Source organism: Chrysochloris asiatica, unplaced genomic scaffold (genome assembly GCF_000296735.1).
Source record: "Chrysochloris asiatica unplaced genomic scaffold, ChrAsi1.0 scaffold00294, whole genome shotgun sequence".
NCBI classification, from domain to species: domain Eukaryota; kingdom Metazoa; phylum Chordata; class Mammalia; order Afrosoricida; family Chrysochloridae; genus Chrysochloris; species Chrysochloris asiatica.
In genome coordinates, this window is record NW_006408812.1 from 2,772,653 (window position 1) to 2,783,429 (window position 10,777).

Here is a 10,777-nt window from a genome sequence, read left to right on the forward strand (position 1 = left end):
ATTTGTTGAATGTAAAACTGATGATCTGCCCTATAAACTTTTACTCAAATAACAATAAAAACTTAATTAAAAAAAACCAACAACTGTATATTTATGTTCATTTCAGCACTATTCACAATAACCCAAAAGTAGAAACAACCTAAATGTCCATCAACAAACAAATGAATAAATAAAATGTGGTGTACACGTACAATGAGAAAATCACTTAGTCATACAGAGAAACAAAGCCATAATACATGGCACAATACAGATGAGCCTTGGAATAACTATACTGAGTGAAATAAGTCTGTCAGAAAAAGACAAACACCACATACTTCACAGACCTGAAATATGCAAATATAACCAAAGCTTTCAGAGGGCAGAGGACAGGGGGTGTTGACCTTCAGCTGCTGCTAATGAAGGTGAAATCACCTGGAAAAGGCTAGTGGCAATGGTTGCACAGGAGTCCTGGTACAGGATAAGCACGGAACTGCTAACCACAAGGTCAGTGGTTGCTGAGTCAGAAACTACTCGACAGCACTTAACAGTAGCAGCAATGGAGGCATAACATTAAGAATGTAATCAGTCACTGGAGTACATACATAAAAATTGTGGAACTGGCAAATACTTTTTGCATATTTTGACCACAATTTAAAAGGAAATTAAAATTAAATTGTTTATTAAAATTTTATTTAAATTAATATTTTTGCATAAGGAAAATTAAAAAAAAAAATTGCTTAGCATACACAGAATATGAATTTAACATTGTTGTTGTTAAGTGCCATCGAGTTGATTCTGACCCACAGCGAACCAGCTGTCCAGGATTCCCAAGGAGCAGCTGGTGGGTTGGAACTGCCTACCTTGTGATTCACAGTCCAGTGCTGATCCTACAATGCCATACCATTATAAAAGTATAATTAGTGTACTCAAATGATGAAAGACATATTGTCAATATTTTTACACATCACATATAACAGATCTATTAAAGTCACTCTGCAGAAGAAAGTTGAGGCTTTCTGTCTCTGCCAAGACCTTTTTTTTTTTTAAAGGCCTCAAAAATCCTACACAGGGTCACTATGAGTTGGAACCAACTTGACAGCACTTAACAACAACAATATCATAGAAGCTGACAATTAAATATGGTAATTTTCATTAGTCTGCCAAATAAACAAGCACTGAAATAAAATGTGAAATTAATATGACTTTCATCTCATGAATATCAAGGTTTTAATTCTGTGTTTCAAATACTGACACTGGAAACAAGTATACGTAATACAGCAAAGATATATTTTAAAAACTGAGCTAATGAGAAAACAAATGGTAGTTTTTATTGTCAAGAACCTGATAAACCTTGAGTTTACATTACTATCCCATATTTGTTTAGCTACCATAGCATGTAAAATTCAGCTGTTTGGTAACCTTTGGAAATTGTAAGTCTGTTTTCAAAGGAAAAACTCTGCTCTGAGAATTTTTTTTTTTATGTTTTATTGTGAATTATGTGATAATTTATATGGGAGAACATTAGCTTTACATTCATTCTATCATATATCCTTACATTGCCTTGGTTACAATCCCCTCCATGCATCATCAACCAACCAATGGTACACCCTGCAAGCCTGCACACAGCCCCTCTCCCTCTCTGGGTCTAGAGTTCCCAGCCACTCCATCTCTCCACATCATCGTCTCTGCCTCCATCTCTGGCCATCACTGTGTCTCTGGGTAGGGTCCCGCACTCCACTCTTCTCCCCTGATGGTCCCAGGGACCTCCACTAGTGGACTGCAAAGTCAACCACTCCCATCCTTTTGCTACAAAATGTCTACCTTTACATTTCCAACCCTCACAGTCAGTCCTGATAGTAATTATTCATTATTCCCCATCTCCTTTCATCAGTTCTGCCTAGACAGATTGGATACTACTCAGTGGAGATTCTACCTTCCTCCGTGCCCTCTGGATCTAGGCTCCCTCTTGAAAGCTTGTAAGTCAGTCACTTCTTGCCTTTGTAGCACGCCCCTCCCCCCATTTTGCGTAGCCAATGTCCAAGTTGCCCATCCCTGTCTATTCTGTGTACGGAGGGGGTGGGAATGATCCTCGCTGTAAAGATTTGTTCCCTCTTTTGAGCTACTGCATCCATAGGTATAGGTCAAGTTCATCAAATTGTATCAGATTACTCGTTTTTTCCTCTTCTTTCTTCTTCAAGTTGAGCTCTGATCATCCAGCCATTGAAGCCAGGTCAAGTGGGTATTAACTGTAAGTGTGGGTGTTCTTGTGCATATGCCCTCTCTTCTTATCAGCTGGATGCTTCATTCTCCATTCTAGTCCTGTGTGGTTACGTCACTGACTCTGGGCCCAGGAGTCCCCAGGTCTTGCCAAACTGCTGGCCAACCAGGTCTCCACCCAGGTTCACAGGAATGTATTGAACATGGTAGGGCTTTACCTGCAGCTTCATTGCTGTTTTTCCCTCACTTCCTCTTATCGGTGACCAACGTGGTCACCAGTCAGTCAGAGCATGAGTCTGCTTGTGTATTTCCATTAATTCTCAGTCTTGGAAAGGGATTTGCCCTGACAGGATCCGACCACTTGCCTTGATGTCTCCTGGATGAGCAACTTGCTTGTTCTTGTAGTAGTCGGTTGGACTGCCACTGTTTTGTATTTTTCTTGTTGGTCTTTCTTTCAAGATGTATCTTCTGATATTCTAGCCACTCCAGGCTGGTCTGCTCATCCGTTCAAGTGGAAATTTCCCACCTCTGAAGATTCTGGATGTGGTTCAGGATTCCACCCATGGTCTTATGTAATGCAGAGGCTCCACAGGAAGCCTCCTTCACTGCGCATGATGTAGCACCATTTTAGGTATTCCAATCAGTTTTAGGCAGAAGACGGACTTACAAGCTTCCTATGGTGATATTTCTAGCTATTCCTTTCTCTCCCCCTCAAGTGTCTATTTTATAATGGTATGCCAGGGAAATCAAGATTCAAAAGACAGCCAAGCACCTTAACATTATTTCCCTCCTTCTGCCCATTCCAACTATGTCTCGATCCCTGTATCCCAGAGCCCTGTTGTTCTAAGGTTGTATCTGAGAATATTCTTGAAAGTAACATTTTTTTTTCTAATTACAATGTCTAATTTTAAAAAATAACAACAATCCATAATAGACTTAATTATCAATGTTAAGCTAAATAGATTGTAGCTACATTCTTACAAAAGAAAAAGAAAAAAATTATTGACAAATTATACACTACAACACTGATCATATTACTAAAGATGTATCAAACCAAAAACAGTTGCAAGTTTGCTTCACTGTAATTTAAATACATTGTAAATTGAGGGCTACTTGCATCTTGTTTTTTTTCCACTTAGTCTTCTGATTATTTTACCAGAGCTACATCCATGCAATAAAAGATAAGGTTCTACTGTACTTGAAATATGTATACAACTATTCATAATTTCATACCAAGCACCAAGTGTATTAATGAAAGATATCACAAAGGGTTAAAGAATGAATTAACAATCATAAAAATAATGTGATTATGCTTAGCAGTGCATTGAAGTGGTACAGTTCATTCAAAATTGGGCACAAATCAGCTCTAGAATATTCTCAGCTGGCCTGTTAATAGTGTGGTTAAGTGTTAAAGAAAGCTGTACCTTTAACTGCAAGTTACCACTTTACATCGTACCTTGTTTTCGTAACATAGATAGAATCAGTTGAGTTCCTCGAGGGCTGGAGATATGAAAAGGCTATAGGTTTGGGAACAGGGCTGATGCAGAGTGCATCCAGTAGAGAATGATACCTTTCAGGATTGAAGAGCCTGGTAAGCAGTTAGAAAGAGTTTTAAGTTGAAATATCACATCACCAATAGCAAAAGGTAGCAGTTTTAATGGATGAGACAGAACGAAGCAATAGAAAGAGATGCAACAAAGAGCTAAAAGTCATTTACCCTGTTCTACCAATGAATATAGAATGGATTTAATTTTCACTAAAATTGGTTAAGGCAATTGTTTGTTGTTGTTGTGCTGTGTGCTGTCCAGTTAGATTGGACTCATAGCAACCCCTGTATGGGGGTTCCAAGGAGGAATGATGAGTTTGAACCACCAAGGCAATTGTTCAGTAAATATTTAAAGCAGAAAACCCCTAAATCAAACCCACAACATTCAAATCCATTCTGATTAACAGAGGGTTTTTGAAGCTGTAAATCTTTGCGGCTGAAATCAGCCTCATCGTTCTCCTAAAGAGTGGCTGGTGAGTTAGAACAGTCAGCACACACCGTGGCATCAGAGTTCCTTTAAAGCTGTAAATGCCTCTAGAAATAATGTAACATTACAACAAAAATAAATACAAAAATGAACAAATAGTCACTTGTTTTTTGGAGGGAAGGTGTTTTCTAGAGAATAGTTCAGCTTTGTATAACCTTCAATGATAATCAGGATGTGGAAGAAAAGGAATCCAACAGAAATGTAAAATACCTATTTTCTGATATTTGATCCTATACCAGGTATAAAGGAGGAAAAGTGTAAAAACCAAAAGGTCAGAAGACACACAATATGCAATAATTCATGTAACTGAAAAGTAACACAGATAAATGGTATCAATGAAAGGAGATCAATGTTCATTTAAAGAAAACTCAGTAAAAAACATAAAGTAGTAGGAGTCATTCACAACCACAGGATAAGCATGGACTGCGAGCCACAGGTCGACAGTTCAAGTTCACGAGTTGCACTGCAAGAGAAAGACGGAGCTCTCTGCTCCTGCAAACATGTACGAGTGTCAGAACATTATAAAGGGTCGCTCTGAGTCGGAACCAACTCAATGACACCTAACAACAATAATTCACAACCTAGATAATTATTCATTATACAATTAAGAGGAATCCCTGAGTTGCAAAAGGGTTAAGGGCTCAACTAGGATAAAGACTGGCAGTGTCTCAGCAAGACAAGCCTGACAGTCTGCTTCTGAAAGGTCCCCAGAACCCTTCTTAATGACCCTATGCACGCTGATGTTACCATGAGTTGGAACTGACTCAATGTCCACTATCAAAAAGAACTAATAGTATGAAGGGGCTCCAAAAAGTTCATGGAAAGAATCCATAGTCTTTTAACTCTGTTTTTCATCCAATTTTTTGAAGTCCCCTTGTACAGCCGTGAATTTTATCACATGAGCATGTTCCCTTTGAGGTGACCTGTAAGGACAGTGGACAGTGTTGGAATCACATTCAGACAGACACTGCACACAGAGTTCTACCTGGTTTTTGCAGCAAGAACAGCAGATACAGTAGCGGCTGCATTGCTCAGAACTGCAGCACTATATCTACCAGGAGAAGAGAGGGCAGAAAAGTTTCCAAGACCTTCCAAAGAACTTCTCACCACACTTCTTGTACAGCTGCTTAAATTAATATGTAGGGAAAGAAAAAACAGAGAAGAGGAACAAAAAGGAAAGTGAGAAAAGGAAGCTTAATAAAGATGGCACTATCCTATGTGAACACTTAAACACCATAAAGATGCGAAATGTCAGAGGTAACAGGAACACAGGTCATTATTTACTGTTGTTATCATTTGTCTCAGAAATTGAAGCGTGATGTATAATCCTCCAGAAAACATACTTTTTGAGATACAAATATTTCTCAATGCATTTAAATTCATTGTCGTTAATCCTATTTAAATCAATGTCGTATAACAATACACATTAAGAGATTGATTTGCCAACATCCAAGTAGAAGATACTTCTACTTGGAAATATGAAGTCTGAATTTCTACAAACAGGGAAAGAAAGTTAACTCAATTTTCCCAAACAGTTTCTATATGAGGGGGCTTCAAAAAGCTTGGGGAAAATTCCATTACCTTTTAATTCCAGTTTTATACAAACTATTTGAAGTCCTCCCACATAGAGAGTTTTACCTTAGAGACGATATACACTGAAATTCTGACTTTTAATGAGACTGTGTTATCAGAAGAGGCAGGTAAAATTAATTGACTATTAAGAATTAGCAACAGGAACAAGAATAACTCTTTTAATATACTATTATTTTGGGAGGACATGCATCTTGGTAAAAATAACCAGTAATTACAGTATGAGTAAAACACCACTTTTTCTCCTGGTGTTCCATATTTATATTTTTGGCTAGTTATGTGACTGATAATCAAATGCTAGGGTAAAATTGACTCTTCCTAACTCTTATTACTTCAAATAATTATTTTTCTTTGATCTTTTAAAAACAGTTAAGGAAAACATCTGGACAAGAATTAATACTTTACCACTTTAGGACTGTTGTTGTTGTTGTTGAGTGCTGTTGAGTAGATTCCGACCCATAATGACCCTGTATAGGGTTTCCAAGGAGCAGCTGGTGAGCTTGAACCACCGACCTTGCAGTTCAAACGACTGTGCAGTCTGACGCATTAGCCAACAGCGCCTCACCAGTACTCCAATGGTAATCAAATTGGAATTGAACGTTTCATTCTTATTAAACAAAAGTAAAAATCTAAATTGTACAATTTGAAACCTAAAGTCTTTCTCTTCTGCATTTATGGGTGCATATTATACTTCAGAAGTTTTTGACAAGTGGCCTCCCCAAACACAAAGTAACTATGTGCCAAACTAACACCAGGAGTGTTGGTGTGGCACTGTGGGATAAAGCACTGGACAGCAAGGTTGTTCGAACCACAAGGTCAGTGATTCAAACTCACCATCCTCTCCTTGGAAACCTTATACAAGATTGTTATGAGTCGGAACCAACTCAATGGCACTTAACAACAACAACTTAGGCCCAGGTAAGGAGAGCTCAGATGGGCATTGATCTGAGCATTTTTTCCCTCTCAGAAGAATTTGATAATCCTTTATTCTTAGTTCATAAGATATAATTTTACAGCCAATTAGAAGGCAAATCAAAGAAATAGTAGGATGCCATTTAAAAAAATTACACAGAACTGTTTAAGTTCTATTTTCTACAAGACCACCCATGAAACTGAACTGCATGGGTATACAAGGGTGCTTCCAAAAGTTTGTGGAAAAACAGTATGAAAGATAATGGAAATTTCCCATGAACTTTTTGAAGCCCCCTTGTATTTCTAACAAGAAGGTGAATGGTTAGAAAAGAAAGAAAGGAAGCTGGAAAGAGAAAAGAAAGATGCTAGCAAAGCAGGCTAATATGAGTGTATTGTGATGTGAAAAGTTGTTACCAAGTGATGCAACTTTTACTTTCTGAATTATTCAGTATCTTTGAAAAAAGCAACAGCTGTGATTTGGCAGAAGTAATGGTTAATAACAGTAACTAGAAACTCAGTTTATTGTAAAAATCAGATAATTCATCCTTCTCCAATAAAAAGGAAACTATACTGAATTTTCCCACCATGCTGTATCATAGATATTATGATATTAATATTAATGGATTTAGTCAAACAAATCTTGTAATAGTCATATACCCGAATACTCTTAAAATATGCCTAGGCATCTGGTAACGTATGAGGTCTTTATTTTAGAAGTCAATGCTGTAATTCAGACAAACTCAGAAAGTTGACTTTTCAAATCGCAAAGTGAATAAATAGATTTCCTGATTCTACACCAAAAACTAAACAATAATAAATATAAAAGCAATGTGAAGTGGTGTTCCAAGCTGATTGGCAAGCTTTCTTTTCTATATATTAATGATGTGTGAGTCCTATGATCATTTATTTTTGGTTTTTTAGCCAGATAGTTTTAGTACTTAAATTCACACCAGCATTACAATTTTGATGTACAAGAAGGAAAAACTCTACCTAGAATAAGTAGTTGCTATTTTTGAAAGTGTGGCTACTTGTCTACTAATATTTAAAACCTGAGAAGTAGCAGGTGGGTATGGTCCACTCTTATGTAGGTCTTCCACAGAACTGTCAAACCTAAATTTTTAGAAGCAAAACAAACAAGGTGAAGGAAACATTAATGGAAGTGCAGACATTGATTACCTGTATCATCTTTTAAATGTGCATTGTTTAATTTCATGCACATTGTAATATTTTTTGTTTGTTGTTGTTTTTTTTACTGTTGTTGTTCTTGTTTTTCTTTTTTTATTATATATCTACAAAAGGCTAAATAAAGCCAAAACAAACAAGCGACCACCCGAAAAATCAGGCTATTTCCCCACAAATCCTTTACCAGTACATCCATGAAATAAAAAACATTATGCTTAAAGAGAAAGAAGGCATTCCCACTTACTAACTATGCATTTTATATTAAATGTTTCAAGGAAATTTAGGCTTAAAGAAGTCAATTAAGTTGCCTAATATCATATACCAAAATAAGGGTCTACTGGGATTTGAATATGAGTTTGTCTATAATATTTCCTCCACATAATCCTTTCTGGTATCTTGTGGGGCAGCTTCCTGAATAGTGTACTATAAAAGAAGCAAGTAGAGATTTCCATACAAATCAGAAGGATGTTTGGTAGATCTGAAATTATATTGGTAACTGTTCATCTTGATGTAAACCAAGTATTTGATCCAGTCCTGTAACAGATGTGTGCATTTACTTACAGTGCTTTCAGTATTTTTAACTTTGTTTTTCCTATGTTTGTAGCATTTTTGTAATGTTAGAATTAGATTTTAGAAGTATTCAGAGGTTCTCAAAAAGGGGGGAGGGGGAGTCTGTGTGGCAAATGTATAGAGAACAAAGTTTAGTAGTGGCTATACCTGGAGCTCTGGTAGCGTTCGCAGCCCGATTCGTAACCACTACGCTAAGGAGCTCTGGTAGCGTAGTGGTTACGAATCGGGCTGCGAGCCTTAAGGTCAGCGGTTCGAAACTACCAGCCGCTCCGCGGGAGAAAGATGAGGCTTTCTACTCCCGTAAAGATTTACACCCTTAGAAACCCTGTACAGGGTCGCTATGGGTCGGAACCGACTCGACGGCACTTAACAACAACAACAACATACCAGGAGTGGCAGGGAGGGGAAAAGGGGAGCCACTGCTGAGAGGACACTGTGAAGGTGATGGAGAGATTTGGAAATGTCTAATGATGATTTTGAACAATACGATTGATGTACTTAATGGCAGTGAGTTGTATACTACAAAAATGTTTAAATGGCATATGTTTTGTTATACATATTTGTATCACAATTGAAAATACAACGATGAAAAACTCAGTGTGAAGTTTAAGAAAGCACTAAGTATTATTATATTTTGGGAAGAAAAAATAAATGGAAAAAATACAAAATTACTCATTAATAGTGGGGGTGAGGAAGCCTGTAAGGGGGAGGGGCGAAGAATGGAACAGTAATGTTATACTGACTTTCAAATGGAAAATGTAATGCTAACATAAACAAATAGACAAGGAGAGGGTTTCTCTCACTGGTCATACCTTATTCATCACTGGTCATACCTTTCCCAGAATGTGAAAAAAAAGGAGGTGGGGTGGGGTGGGGAATTTATGAAATTTAAGAAAATATGTTAAAATGAATAAAACATGAAAATCCTTCAACAGGGGTCAGCAAACCATGGCCACCATGCCAAATCAAGTCCTTCATCTGTCTTTGTAAGATCTGTGAGCTCCAAATGGATTTTACATGTTTCAATGGTTAAGAAAAATTAGGGAAAAAATGCTGACTTCTGTCCTAGATAAAACAACAAATCTGATTATTTCTGTCACTTAGACTTTCCTGATGTGGCTGGACTGCATGTGCTGGATTGCAAAGTCAGTTTAAATTGAAAAGTCAGAGGGGGTTAAGCTCACCAGCCACTCCTTGGAAACCCTATATAGGGTTGCTATGGGTCGGAATCGACTCGACTGCACTTAACGACAACAACAATACATTTTCTAAAACCCTTGTGTGTACCTTCATTAAGAGAATTCATAAGCATTCTCTAGCCTCAGTTTAAAAAATCACCTCCTCGGAGAGTCCCCCACCCTACCCAAATCCTCAAACATTCTTAGGTTACCTTACCATATACTTTCATAGAATCGTGTACCTTTTCTTCATATAATTTGTTATGATTATAATGATGAGGTTATTTGTTTTAATCCAGACTCTCTCACTAGATTAGAAGCTCCATGAGGTACAGGACTGTTAACATTTGCTTGTATGAACAGTTGAACAAAATGCTTACCACAAAGTATACAGCAAATAAATATTTATGAATAAATAAATGGATGAAATATATATAGATAGATAGATAGATACATTGCCCTATTCCTTTGTGTAGCCAACCTCTAAAAATAATAGTTGTACGACAAAATCTTAAACTACCTCATTTAATATGGAATAGACATTGAGATCTATTCTCATTTGACATTCCCAAATATTAACTCATTGTAGGGCTGGAAGAAGCACTGATTAATAGTACCACTGAATCAGCAGATTTTCTCCTTTCTGTGTTTTAAGTGATTTTGCATTTCTCACCAGTGAGAGATATGAAAATTTTTCTTCATTCCCAGATAGGTCTGGAGAGCTGGACTTGCAACATTTGGACTGCTTTTCTCAGTCAAAAGGAACAAGGAACTGTTTGTTGCCAGTTCTTTTTGTGCTTTTCAATGTGGACTCATGCTTATAATCTGTCTAGGAAAATTAGGTATAAGGTTGGCCATTTCACAAAATTAACATTCTTACCATCTTTCCGAACCAGCAAATGCAATTTTCTTTGATCTCTCATTCTCCACTGGATGCTGTAAGTCCCTATTAAAAAATGCTACACTATTTCTCTTAAGACATAAAACAATAATATCTTCATTTTGCTTGGCTCCACTATCCAACACTCATGAAAACAGCAGTCAAGAAATAAGACAATGTACTGCATTAGGTAAATCTGCCGTACAAGACCTTTTCAAAGTGTTTAAGAGTCAAGA

The 10,777-nt window shown here is 37.1% G+C and overlaps 1 protein-coding gene across 6 annotated transcripts in view; it reads right to left on the bottom strand.

Annotated features, from left to right (window-relative positions):
- Positions 1 to 10,777, bottom strand: part of PDLIM5 (PDZ and LIM domain 5) — a 296,691-nt gene that overhangs the window by 96,397 nt on the left and 189,517 nt on the right. For 2 of the 6 annotated variants that reach the window (XM_006874692.1, XM_006874693.1), the window contains 3 exons: positions 7,722 to 7,841; positions 5,215 to 5,352; positions 3,653 to 3,784 (listed from right to left, as the gene is read on the bottom strand). The exons of 2 other annotated variants lie outside the window; for them this stretch is intronic. In XM_006874692.1, the coding sequence (XP_006874754.1) occupies positions 3,653 to 3,784; positions 5,215 to 5,352; positions 7,722 to 7,841 (390 nt within the window). The remainder of the gene's footprint in view (positions 1 to 3,652; positions 3,785 to 5,214; positions 5,353 to 7,721; positions 7,842 to 10,777) is intronic. 2 more of the 6 variants (XM_006874695.1, XM_006874696.1) reach the window with 2 other exon arrangements.